General features: G+C 51.7%; 1 protein-coding gene across 2 annotated transcripts; it reads left to right on the forward strand.

The window, feature by feature from the left end:
* The first annotated feature begins 1,640 nt into the window (after positions 1-1,640).
* Positions 1,641-13,110, forward strand: KLHL33 (kelch like family member 33). 2 transcript variants are annotated; one of them, XM_079914093.1, is made up of 7 exons: positions 1,641-1,771; positions 2,516-2,605; positions 5,832-6,004; positions 6,452-7,228; positions 11,161-12,085; positions 12,201-12,368; positions 12,475-13,110. In XM_079914093.1, exons 4-7 carry the CDS (start codon positions 6,472-6,474, stop codon positions 13,025-13,027), a joined length of 2,403 nt encoding a protein of 800 aa, XP_079770219.1. In that variant the 5' UTR covers positions 1,641-1,771; positions 2,516-2,605; positions 5,832-6,004; positions 6,452-6,471; the 3' UTR covers positions 13,028-13,110. The 2 variants fall into 2 exon arrangements, with proteins under 2 accessions (XP_079770219.1, XP_079770220.1); XM_079914094.1 differs by lacking the exons at positions 1,641-1,771; positions 2,516-2,605; positions 5,832-6,004 and having other exon boundaries at positions 6,383-7,228.
* The last annotated feature ends 741 nt before the right edge of the window (positions 13,111-13,851 follow it).

Genomic DNA, 13,851 nt, shown 5'->3' on the forward strand with positions numbered 1-13,851 from the left:
ATTATGTCACTCTTCTCAAAACCCTCTGTGTTTTCCTACCTCAGAATAAAACCCAGAGCCCCTTAAAGGCCTGTAAAAGCCTCCATAACCTGCCCCACCCTTCCTCAAGTAATGCTTTGACCTCACTTCCTGCTACTTATCTCCTTGTTCACTCTGCTCCAGCAACATTGGCCTTTTGTTCTTCCTTAAACACTGAAGGTGTGCTGCCCCTCAAAGCCTTTAGACTTGTTGCTCCCTCTGCCTGGGAAGCTCTTTCTGGAGGTATAGTCTTTAAGTCTGCTCAACCTTTTTTCGTGAGGGCTTCCTGACAACCCTACTTAAAATTGTACTCCTCTAGCGCTTTCTAGCCTACTCCCCTGTTTTATTTCTCTTCGTAGCACTTAGCACCTTGTAATCTAATAGTTGTTTTTATTATGTTCATTGTTTATCTCTTGTTGAAATATAAACTCCCTGAGGGGAGGTGTAGCTTGTTTTATTCATTGGCATATCATCTCCCAGTACTTAAAAAAGGTCTGGCACATAGTGGACATTCAGTTAGTATTTGCTGAATGAATATATAAGCTGATGAGGAACTAAACCGAAGAAATAATCAAAGGACTATAAGGTAAGACTTGAGCTAAAAGATTTTAAAAATTAGGATTACATGAGCTTGGGAAAAGAGGAAGTTTCTGATTACTTACTAAGTAGAAAGTGATGATAAATACTTTTTTTCATTTACAAAGGATAGACACATAAATGGGTTGAAATGCATTAAGGCGTGGAGGTTTAAAGTAGAAACTTCGAGATGGAAGATAGAAGATAAATTCTTGTTGAATATATTTGAGAACAGGAATAATCTGTTTTTCTAGGCTTCGGGAGTTTTCAAGTATGTTATTACACAGCCTCAGGTATTTATTTGTAAGTTTTTATTAATGTTATGGGGTGGAATGGATTGTGGAGGAAGGACCTTCTTTGGCACTGCAGCCGCAGTTCGTATTGCGTAGTCGGGGAGTTCTCTCCCTAGGAAGCCTTGGGCTGTTGTAAAATCCTTGTGTGTCCAAAGCTTTGGGCTACCCAAGGGTGGACTCAAAAAAGTTTGTGGAGCCGGGAGATTAAAATCTTGGCTCCTTGAGTCCTAAATTATGGACTCCTCTTCCTAGCTGTCTTTCCTCCTGAGTCTCACTGACAGTATAGGGTGAGTGTGTGCTGCTGATTTCAACAAATGAAGGCAATGGGGGATGTCAGGCCCCTAGACAGCATCTCCAGCCAGGTCATGTATAGGGCCCCAGGGCAGGCTGACTGAGGGATCACAGGTAGGCTCCTGTTATGTACGAAATGGAACCTGTTCCTCAGCTTCTCTAGCCATTGGACTAGTCCTACCCCTGAGCTCTATGCCCCTGCAGTTTGAAATCTTCCCAGATTCATGACTGTGAGGGCAGCCGTAGGACTTCATGAAGGCATGAATATTGCCATACGACTTTATGAAGGCACATGTGCCACTCTGACTGCATGGTTAGGAAAAGTGAGCAGGGACGAGGTGAGCGCCATTGTCAGTTTGTACTCTGGGACGACTGCGCCCACTTTAACAGCCCTGTTCCTGTATAACTACCTGCTTTTGGTTTGTCTTCAGGTCCTGCTCAGGGATGTAGCCTGAGGGAGCAGGAGTGTTGAGAGAGGTAGATGCCAAGTTCTCCTTTGGTGGTGGCTTCTGCACCTGCTGTAAGACCACCAAGTCTTCAAAAGCCTTTTGGCTACAGAGAAAGGAAACCCCAGATACAGAAGGGAACAGAAAGTATGTCATCCTCTGAAATTTCTGTCCTTGGGGATTTAGGGATAATAGGGCTTCTTCACTCTTTAGTTTTTCTGTTTTGCTGCCCAGCTGGCATTTCTTTCAAACTGGTAACCATAAACCTGTTCAGATGTAGGTAGACATTAGCCACTGTCTCCCCACAGCCAGCACCACCCCTGCCACAGAAACTCCTCTTCCATCAGATTTCGGCTCCTCCTACATGAATCCACTTAAGTCATTACTGTTTTTTGAGCATCTACTCTATGCCGGGCAGTGGGCTTTATCTCTCTAACCTTCCCCTCTGGTTCACTCACCTGGTAGTAATCAGAGAGCCCATAGAGGCAAGACCCTGGCTCTCAACATCTGCCGAAGTACTAGCCATACTGGCACTCTGACCCTAGGCAGCTCCCACTCTGCACACCCAGGTCGGTCCTATGTCCTAAAACATCTCAAATCATACAGGAGCCTGGAAATGAGATTTAGGACACAAACACTCCTTCATGGGAAGAGAACCCCAACCCAAAGCAGTAGGACTGTCTAGGTACCACCAGTGCCAAAGCGGGTAATGGAAGTGTGTGTGCGTGGGGTTGGGGGGGACAACCAAATCTGATAATCAAAGGGCACTATACAATTCATTAATGAAACGAGGGATGGAGAGAACTGGTGAAGGAGGGGATGGGGGCCTACCTGCATATAAGCTACTTTTAATATAATTGATGAATGCCTCTGGCTCATTTCATCACCTAGCCCCTCAGAGAAGCGGAAACCAGGGTTCCAGGTCATTCTGCACTGAAGGCAGGAGTGGAGGGCCTTACCAACTGTGGCAGAGATGCCCAGGTAGGAAAGTATGGTCCACGTGATGGCAAGGATGGTTCCTTTGGGGGACAGCTGCAGCAGGGTCCTGGGAACAGAAGTTGAACCATCAGTGGAGAGGGAAGAGGGGTGATAGAGTGCTCCAAGCCTGGACATCCGTGTCACCTTGAGGTCCCTAGAGATACTGGTCCTGGTGAGTACCCCAGTGGCTGAGGAGAAGAAGATGGAAAACATACCAAGGAAACTGCCCTCTGGACCGTGCCCACCACTGCGGGACAATATTATGGAAGAAAATGCTTTCTACAGAAAGGAACAGAGAGAAAAGATGAGGTTTTGAGGAGCACCTCCTGCCTTCCTCTGTTCAGCCCAAATTATTACCCCTCTACCCAGTTTAGTGTCAGTGACTTAGGTTAGGCTGGGAAGCATAAGGGATTTTTGGCCCAGGGACTTAACAGGGCTCTGAGTGGTCTGATGGCCAACTTGTGATTGACATACAGAATCAGAAGTTGAGGGTTCTTTTCTGAGGAGGACAGATTTCTCAGTCAGTTTCCCACTGTCTCACCTTGGTACCCAAAGAAGCCAGTGGCTTGTTGGCTGGGGTTTGTGGGGAGGAAGTCCCCAGCAGGTAGTTGGTAAGAGAAAGGAAGATCAGGAAGAAGATAATCTGGGCCTGTAATACCTTGGGTGACGCCACCCCCCTCCACAGAGAGAGGGAGAAAGAGGGAGGGAAGAAGGGACAGAGACAGAGAGGTGAGTGGAAGGGAGGTAGTTCTCCTCCTCACTTTCCTTGTCTCATCTTCACTCTTCTCTCCAGTCCTCTCGTTCTGTTTCCTACCAACCTCCTCCCATAAAGGAATGTGGCTAAATGGGTGTCCTTTTCCTTCTTGCCTCAAACTACAAAGCATCCCTTCCCATGCCAGAGGGGTGAATATCAACGTTGTAAATACTGGGAGCAAGAAGCAGGGCATTTCTCATCTGGTAGTCATGTCTAGTGCTCATCCCAACAGATCCTCAGAAGGAGTCCTCCTTACTTTCCCCTTCAAAAACTGGCATGTGGAGTCTCTCCCAGCAGAACCGGCTAGCTTCAGGTCTGGGTCCCTGGAAATCTGCTTTGTCAACTACCCACGCACACAATCCCACATCTCCCCACATTCCGCCCCTTCCTGATCTGTCCAGCTCTCACTGCCATCCCCTTAGTCTTTTCACCCCCAGCTCAATTCCCCCTCGCCTGCCTTGGACTCCCACTCCACGCCTGCCAGTGCCAACGCCTACAAGGATAGTCATGGTCACCAGGCCCACCACCCGAAACTCATTTTCAAGATCCATGTTTGGTAGCTGCACCCCATGCTCCTGGAAGGGCAGAACACAGAGGTAGGGGGTCACAGAGATTTTTTTTTTTTTGCGGTACGTGGGCCTCTCACTGTTGTGGCCTCTCCCATTGCGGAGCATAGGCTCCGGACGCGCAGGCTCAGCGGCCATGGCTCATGGGCCCAGCCTCTCCATGGCATGTGGGATCTTCCCGGACCGGGGCACGAACCCGTGTCCCCTGCATCGGCAGGCGGACTCTCAACCACTGCACCACCAGGGAAGCCCAGTCACAGAGATTTTTAATTGGTACATCTGATTCTTAAAATGACTTGCCCAGGCTGGAGCCACGAAAATGCAAGCTGGGTGGTTAGCAGACTTGAGAAAAGGATGCATGAAGGAAGGGAATGGGCATCACCCGGAACAGGTCCAAAAGGGTCTGTGTGAAGCCCACTGTATGCACAGCCACAGCTACTGCCTAGGAGAAAGCAAATATGATTCCAGTGGAACTGCCAAGCTCCAGACCCAGGCTGTGCAAGACAAGGAAGTAGGTACCACCTGAGAGGAGAGGAAAGAAGAGTCAATCGGTCTCACCAACTCCCAACAGGACCGGGGGCCCTAAGAGGTCATGGAGTCACAACAGACTCACCAGCCTTGACTTTGCCATTGGTGGAGATGGCTGAGATAGACAGGCTGTTGATAGTAGTGACTGAAGCCGAGAGCAAGGTAACGAGCAATCTGAGCCCTGGAGTGGGATGGGAATGGGGCTCCTTTAATTCACTGAGGCCGAGTCCCAAATCCCTTCCTACTGTCTAGCAGAGTGCTGAGCCCACACCTATGCCAGCCTGAGCAGTGATCCAAGGCAGCTGCAGGTAGAGGATGATGCCCCTGATCATCAGGGAGGGAGGAGTCACGGTCACCCTCAGCCCTTTCCTCTCACCCTCAGAGGGACCCTTGAGACTGTCCTCTGGAGCGAAGTTCTCTTTCCCTGCTTCCATCCCGAACCTTTGGGAACCCTAAGCACCAATCCGTTACCATGACTCCCATGACCCAGATAAAGCCAATGGGGCCTTGCCAGGCCTGGCCCCCGAATTCTCCACATCATTTTTGGGGAGTATGGCTCCACATGGGGCTCCTAAGCAGAGGTGGAAGTAATACTGTCCCCTGGCTGAGATGCCAAGACCCTGCCCCAATCAGCAGGTCAGCAACAAGAAGGACGGCCAACAGACCTGGAGGTGCTATGGGGGGAGGTCAGCCATAACGCATTTAATGGAGGGTGGACGATTGCACAGAAGAGCAGGTTTCATCCAACCTTCGGGGATTCGCTGTGGGGTATGGGTCCTGCCATGGTGGAGCCGAGCAGAGCCTCCAGAGACACATGGCTGTGGTGGAGCTGTCCCAGGACCATGGGGTTGGCAGAGAACGCAGATCAGGGTCCAGTGTCCTTGTCCTTGTTGGCAGAGGGAGGGCAGAGGCTGACCTGGGGTTTGTCTCTGCCAGATAGCGGTTCCTCCTCTTCCTGGTGGGGGCCCAAGGTGTTGGCCACCTTGTCTTGCAAAGGGGAGGCCATAAGAGGATCCACACAGAGGCTGGTCACTATTGCCCATTTCACAAGCCAGGACAACCATGGGCTGCCTCTCTGTTTACCCATTTGGAGGAGTGCAGCCCGAGGGTTGGGTTTGGCTCTCTCACCACCAACTCCACGTTGGCACAGGGAGGAAACCCCTCGCTACGGGTGGGTCACCCGTGGTCGGTAGCCCTGACCCATGCCCCTTCAACTCCCACACTCCTCTGCCCTTGTTGGACCAGATGGATGGGTTATATTTGAGTTTCACGTCAGGATTGTTCGCTCCAGGGTCCCAGCTTTATCATGCACAGAAAAATCAACAAAGGCCAGGACTGACCCCAAACACACGCTTCACTCTTTCTCCCCACTTTCCTGCAGGTGTGCAGAGTCCAGACTTTCTTCACGCACCCCCTCCAGCCCAGTCCAGTGAAGGAAGCCTTTCTGGCCTGGCTCACTCCACCAGATCCCCACATCCTACTTGGCTTCTGAATTTGCCTCGCTCAGCACCAGGGCATGACCTACAAGTGGAAGGGGAGAGGAGGTCATCTCAGGTCAGGCCCAGGGGATTGGGTGTCAGAGTTTGGGCACCTGGAGACCAGCCCCCAGCCTGCCAGCACTGCCTATAATTAGCTGGGTTCGGTCAGGGACGGGGCCCCGGGGGCGCATTCCCTCTGCCACACTGTCAGGAGTAGAGCAGGCTCAAGTGAGAGGGCAAGCAGAACGCTGGTGTCTTAGGAGGGTGACTACTGGCATGGGGGCAAGACGGGCAGGGTACAGTTCCGGGTACTGGATGTTTACACATAGATCTTGCGTGCTTTGCTGCACCTGGGGAACCGCAGAGTCGCGTGGTGTGGCCTACACGCTCGAGCCCTGGGATGGGGGGAGGGGGTTGAAGTAGGAAGAGGGACTGACATGTCGCCGGACTGGAGGCAGGGCTTCCTCTGGCCTCTGTGGGCCCAGCTCTTACCCTCTCTTCTCTTTCCTCTGCTTACCTGCAGCAATCCAGTGAGCTTGGGCCATGAGCGTCTCGGACTCGGCACATCGTCCCTCAGACCCTGAACAAGTCTCTCTTCCAGTCCAGAAGGACGGCCTTGGCCTCCCTTTGCCCACCAGGAGAACCCCCTCCTGGCCTCCGTCCCCAGACCAGGATCCTGGTTTGCCTCCCTTTCCTCTGGAAGAGCCTGGCCCCAGGCCCATGGCCCCGGGGAGCCTTCCCTCTCCAGCCTTGTCCCTAGAGAAAGAAGAGGAGGAGGAAGAGGATGAGGACGGAGAAGACGCAGAGGAGCCCGAGGAGCTGCACAGCGAGGCGCATCCCAGCCAGTTTTTCGCGGAGGCACAGCGGCTGCGAGAGCAGAGGTTGTTGCTGGATGAAGACGTGTCAGTCGGGGGGCGAGTATACGGGGTGCATCGGGTGATCTTGGCTGCAGTCAGCAGCCTCTTCAGAGGCAGGTTGCTGGGCAGCAGAGGTCTGCAATGCCCCCTCAGCCTGGATGTAACCCCCGGGGCCTGGGAGGCCGTGCTGACCTTTGCCTATGAGGGGGTGCTGGGACCCGCCCCACGGGAGGATGTGCTGGTCGCGGCTGAAGCCCTGGGCGCACCCCGGGTGAAGGCTGCGGCCCAGTGGGGACGCGAGGGGGCTGGAAGCACCCGGGAAGATGAAAAGCAGCCCAGCCAGGCAGAGGAACTGAGAGAGAACCTGCGCACCATGGAGCTCCTGTACCAAGAAGGCATCGGGTGTGACCTGGAGCTGGAGGCAGACGGCTGCCGGCTGCGGGGTGAGGGTCTGTGGGGCATTACATTAATGCAGGTGCATATGCCACCTGAAATGGTGTGTGCAAGCAGCGGGTGGTTCGGTCCCTACCATAGTGGTTTTGATCCCTGCTGCGGTCAGAATTTCCCCAGGGTGACCTTTGGCACCTCTCCTGACCCACTGAGAATGGAGCATGCGCAGTTGAGTTGTTTTCTTAAGAGCACTGACAGATTTATGCTGTGGCTTTCCCTGTGCCCAGAAACAAGAAATTTACAGTCAGCTGGCTGGAGCTAAGGGTATATAGTCCATGCCAGTAGAACAAGCAGGAGGTGATTGACTCAAACAAAGATTAACCAAAGGCCCTTCTTGGCATCTTCTATTTAGGACACAGGAAAAGCCAGAGGAACACAGTGGAAAAATTCAGTGTGTCCTTTCCCCTAAGTGAGCTTGACACCATGGCAGTCGTGGACCCTACAGCTAGTGAGCAAGGTCTGGTACTGTTTGGCCAGAATCTTAAGGCTACCAGTTCATGGCACTTTGAAGTTAACTCTGCTCATCACCAGGAAAGCTGAAGAGGGTTGAATAAGTTGAGATTTATTCAGATTCTACTAACATTTAGTGAGGTACTGGGTACCAGGAATTTCTTTTACACGTGCCATCTCTTTTCATCTCACTGAAAACTAGTGAGTTAGATATCATTATCCCTGGGTGCAGATAAAGAATATTAAATTCAGAGATGTTAACAGGTGAAAACCAGGATACAGGCCCACCTCCACTAACCCAGTCTGCTGTCACTAGGCCATGCATTGCCTCCTATGCAGTCAAGTCAAAGACACATAGCACCTGGCAAATGGAGTCAGAGTGCAGACACGTAAAAGTTTAACATTAAAAGGGATTTGTTTAGATATTATCTAGTTCAGCTCTTACACTTTATTGATAAGGAAATCAGTCTTTAAGACAAGTCCAAAGTCACATAGCTACTGCTCATTGGAGGAATGACTGGCACCCAAAGTGCTTCTGGGACTCCCCAAAGGAAAAGGATCCTATCTTAGTCAGCTTGGGCTGCTATAACAAAAATACCACAGACTGGGTGGTTTAACAATAGAAATTTATTTCTCATGGCTCTGGAGGCTGCATCAGGGTGTCAGCAAGGTCAGGTTCTGGTTAGGGCCCTCTTTCTGGTTTGTAGATGACCACCTTCTCACTGTATCTTCACACAGCAGAGAGAGAGGGAGATCATCTCTCTCATGTCTCCTCTTATAAGGGCACTAATCCCATTCATGAGGGTTTCTACTCTCATACATAATTACTTCCCAAAGGCCCCACCTACAGATACTATCACGTTGGAGATCAGGGCTTCAACATATGAATTTGGTGGGGGCGGGGAACACAAACACTCAGTCCATAACAGACTTCTAAAGTGTTTGTTATCATTTCCAATAGCACTAGATGCAGGGGGAATTTAAAATTTCATAGTTATAAAATTCTCACGAGGGTTTGGAATTTAAACATCCTTGTATTCAATATCACTGCTTTCACTTCCTTTAAGAAACATTCCAACTTAGTGGTGGAAACCTGTCACTTAAAATTCTAAGGAATAATGATGAGTGAGAAGGGGCACAAAATACAAGTGGTTGTGAATCCTTTGTCAGTGGCTCTGAGCTATAGTCTGATTGATGGTATGGAAGATGAGATGGCTTACCTGCTTTACGGAATGCAGATTTTCTCAGGCAATATGGAAGCTGTCACTAATGTTGACTGCTTGGGAAGCACCAAGCTACTACCTACTGCTCAAAAAGACAGTGGAAAGCCACGCCGATATCACCTGCCCTTTGAGAGAAGTGAACATGCTGCAACTGATCAAAGCAGCCTGAGGTTCATCAGCCTCACTGGGAGCTTGGGTCTGTGTGACCTGCCTGAGAGGACTTCTAGAAGCATTTCCCCTCTTTTTTTTAAAATAATTAATCAATTAATTTATGTTTGGCTGTGTTGGGTCTTCGTTGCTGTGCGCAGGCTTTCTCTAGTTGCAGCGGGTGGGGCTACTCTTTGTTGCGGTGCGGGGGCTTCTCATTGCGGTGGCTTCTCGTGTTGTGGAGCACGGGCTCTAGGTGCACGGGCTTCAGTAGTTGTGGCATGCGGGCTCAGTAGTTGTGGTGAATGGGCTTAGTTGCTCCGTGGCATATGGGATCTTCCTGGACCAGGGATCGAACCCATGTCTCCTGCATTGGCAGGTGGATTATTAACTACTGTGCCACCAGGGAAGTCCTCCTCTCTTTTCTGTTATGAAGCATTTCAAACATAGCAAAGAAAAGAGAATATTAAGATGAACACTCAAACACCCATCACCCAGGCTTAACAATTAACATTTTACTATATTTGTTTCATTTCTTTATTTATTTTTTGCTGAAGTTTAAAGTAAATCTCAGACATTTCACTCACAAATACTTGGGTATGTGTCTCTCTAAAAGAGGACATTTTCTCATGTAACCACAATTTATCATATCTAACAAAATTAACAATGATTTCTTAATATCGCATAGTCCACATTGAAATTTTCCCACTTGTCCAAAAATGTGTCTTTTAGAGCTGCTCTGTTCAACCCAGGAGCCAATCAAGGTTTGCACTGAACTCAGATATATGTCTCTTAAGCTTCCTTTACTCTCGTACAGTCCTCTCTCCCTTTTTTATGACTTATTGAAGAAACAAGATTAGTTGTCCTATAGAGTGCTCCATGTTCTAGATTTGTAAGCATTTTCCCTCATGGTTTTGTTTAACTCATTCTTTCAGCCTCTCAATTTCCTATAAACTTGAATTTAGATCTGAAGGTTTGATTAGATTTCGGTTAAATATTTTGGTAAGGATACTCCATACTTGATGCCAACTGCCTCAAATTGAGTTACATTAGGGAGCATATAAGGTCTAGTTATTTTATTTTATTTTTTTTGCGGTACGCGGGCCCCTCACCGCTGTGGCCTCTCCCGCTGCGGAGCACAGGCTCCGGACGCGCAGGCCCAGCGGCCATGGCCCACGGGCCCAGCCGCTCCGCGGCATGCAGGATCCTCCCGGACCAGGGCACAAACCCGTGTCCCCTGCATTAGCAGGCGGACTCTCAACCACTGCGCCACCAGGGAAGCCCAGGTCTAGTTATTTAATAGCATTTTTGAATAGGATATTTTCAGAGTCACAAGGGCCATGCAGATAAGCAGGGAACTGATACACAAGTATGCTCACTGCAGCCTGACATCAGTTACAGTGATCTGCCCAGACAGCCCCTGCATGGAGATAGAAAATGAATCACTGCCTTTCACTAGGACTCAGTTTCCATATCTTAAAAGGAGCAATTGAAGCAGGTGATTTTGAAGGCTTCCCGTTTACAAGCACTAAATCTTGGGTAAGAGGAGATGGCAGTTAGATGAGTGTGGCTCACAACCATTCCTGAGTGTGGTACCACTTTCTGAGTAAAATCTGACTAGCAGAATGGCTGATGTCAGTGGCTCTTATAATTGTAAAGAACTTTATTCTGTGCACAATATAGAAAGACCTATATAAGTTGCACACCGGTCTTTGCAGTTTATCTTGTACCCCCTCTTAGCAAATGTTCTCTGTAGCATCTTCACTTGATTGCTCAAGACCCTTTCTCTAATTGGCCTGCATCAGGAAGACTAAAGCAATGTTTTTCAAAGTGTCTTCAGGCCACTAACATGAGAATCATGCAGGGTGCTTGAATATGTGAAAACACAAATTCCTAGGGTCTCCGTCTAGAGCTACTGAATCAGAATCTCTGGAGGTGGGTCCATGAAACCTTCACTGTAACAAGCACCCCACGTGGTTCTGGTGCATATACCGCAGTTTGGCCTGTGGTCTTGGGTGGTTGGCCCAAAGTTGGGGCTGTGAAGACAGGGGAGTGCCTTGCAGTTTGCAACACTCTGGGTCCCCCTCTGCTTCTCCCTCTTGCAGTGCACCGAGCAGCCCTCGCCTGTGGCAGTGAGTTCTTTGGGGCCATGCTCCTGAGCGGGATGAGGGAATCCCAGGGCACAGAGGTGTCTCTGCATACCATCTCTGCCCAGGACCTGCGGCTCCTTGTCTCCTTTGCCTACTCTGGGGTTGTGCGGGCAAGGTGGCCAGGACTGCTGAGAGCCACCCAGGCTGCTCTGCGGTACCAGAGCTCTTCCTGCCTGGCTCTGTGCCAGAGAGCCTTGGCACAAGGCCTCAACCCTGCCCGTTGCCTGGCCCTGATCCCCATGGCTGAAGCCCCTGGGCTGGAGAGGCTCTGGAGCAAAGCCCGTCACTACCTCCTCACCCACCTGCCTGCTGTGGCTTTGTGCTCCACTTTCCCATCTTTACCGGTCGCCTGCCTGGCTGAGCTCCTGGACAGCGATGAGCTACACTTGCAGGAGGAGTTCGAGGCCTTTGTGGCTGCACTGCGTTGGCTAGCTGCCAACCCGGACACCCAGGAGTCAGAGGCCAAGGCCCTGCTTCGATGCGTCCGCTTTGGCCGTATGTCCACCAGGGAGCTGCGGAGGGTAAGAGCGGCCAGGCTGCCTCCACCCTTGAGCCCGGACCTACTGCGTCAGCTGATGGTGGAGGCTGAGGTTCCAGGACAAGAGAGGCGGAGGGAGCCTGACCAGGCACTAGTAGTGATTGGCGGGGACGGGCTCAGATCAGACATGGCCACGAGACAGCCGTCCCGAGGAGTGTGGTGGGCCCGGGCCTTTCGCTGCGGCGTAGGACTGGTTCGAACTGTGGAGTGGGGACGGCTGCCTGCCCTGCCTGCCCCCGGGCGCTTTCGGCACGGGGCTGCGAGCCTAGCAGGAAGTGAGCTCTACGTGTGTGGCGGACAGGATTTCTACGGCCACTCTAACACCCTGGCTTCGACTCTCAGGTATGGCCCCCTGAGAGCGGCCGGTCCCAAGGTGGGCAGCTGCGGGAGGTTGGCAGCCCAGCCAACCGCAGACTCCCAGGGTCACTCTTCCCATCTCTTGTCCCACTGTGTCCAGGTGGGACCCCAGGCAAGAGGACTGGGAGGAGATGGCACCTTTGTGCCAGGCTCGGAGCTTTTTCCCCCTGGTGGTGCTGGATGGACTGCTTTATGCCCTGGGTGGACGAGACAGTGGTGTTGCCCTCAGCTCTGTGGAGACTTATAGCCCCAAGCTCAATATCTGGAGGTGAGCAGGGAAGGGGGTGTTTCAGGCATCAGGGAGAGGCTAGGAGTCTTGGAAGAGGAGAACGGAAGATGACTGTTGCCTGATCACGTGCCCTGTTCTCCCACAGGCCGGCACCTGCTCTTCCAGCACCACGCTTTGCCCACGCAGCTGCTGTTTTGGAGGGCCAGCTGTACGTGAGTGGCGGCTGCAGTGGGACTGGCCAGTACCTGGCCTCGTTGCTGCACTATGACCCCAAACTTGAGAAGCCGGGGACACTTCTGAGCCCTATGGGGGTACCTCGGGCTGGCCACGTCATGGCTGCTCTGGGTGGGCGGCTGTATGTAGCGGGTGGGCTAGGTGAGACTGGGGACCTGCTGAGCTTCGAGGCCTATGAACCAAGGACCGATAGCTGGACTCACCTGACCCCCCTGCCCTCGCCCCACGTCGGGGCTGCAGGCGCTGTGCTGCAGGGGGAGCTACTGGTGCTGGGGGGCTACAGCCACCGTACTTATGCCCCCTCCCACCTTATCCACGCCTTCTGTCCTGGCCTGGGCCGATGGCTGTGCCTGGGAACTCTGCCGAGGCCTCGGGCTGAGATGCCTGCCTGCATCCTGACACTGCCCACCGTGCAGCAAATAGCTTTGGTTCCCACACGACACCAAACTAAACCTGCCGGGTGAAGGGGGAGTGGCGGTGGATGGCGTGAGGAAGGGATAAGAAACATTTTGAGAGGATAGAAATGATGGGGGCAGGGATAAAGAGAAGGCCTTATTCATGCTCATGTTTCATTCTAGCACAGTGCTTTACAACTCACACAGCTTTTGTATGTATGATCTGCATTGAGGAAAAGGTGGTTCTGGAATTCCTAGGGAAAGAGCGTTGGGGAAGGAGAGGCAGCTGAATACCTAGGTAAGGAGAGGAGACCCAGGGGCAACTGTACAAGGTTTAGATTCTTGGTGGGGAAAGTGCATCTGGCTGGGCAGACAGTCAAGAAGCGTCAATGGCCAAGGTGTAGGGGCCATGAGAGGTCAGTTGGGAAAATGATATTCTGATCAATGGACAAAGGAGAAAAACGTGGAGAGGCCATCCGTGAAAGAGCTGAGGAGTGTGGGGGAAGGACTGCGATTGCTGCTTCTCTTTACTCTCCAATCCCTGGGACAGCCAAACCCTCCTGAAAAGGTTCTTTCTCGGGTAAACTTGTAGACCCAGTCTAGCGTTTCCTCAGCCATACAGCACAGGCTGCCCCTAAGAGTCTCTTGGTTTTCAATCTGAGGAGGATGCTCCTGTCTGGACCCGGCACAGCACAGGGGCACGAGATGCCAGGGCGACGAGGTGGGAGTGCTGCAGGCGGGGAAGATGAAGACGGGAAGGAGGGAGGCACCCATGGCGGCAAAGGGATGAAACAGGATTTGAGGGCATGGGGTGGGAGAAGTCAGGAGCTTGGCTGGCTTCTTTCCTTCCCTTTGGGGTGAATCGAGGCATCAGGAGAGAAAACAGTACAGTG

This window comes from Stenella coeruleoalba (genome assembly GCF_951394435.1).
Source record: "Stenella coeruleoalba genome assembly, chromosome: 2".
Classification (NCBI taxonomy): domain Eukaryota; kingdom Metazoa; phylum Chordata; class Mammalia; order Artiodactyla; family Delphinidae; genus Stenella; species Stenella coeruleoalba.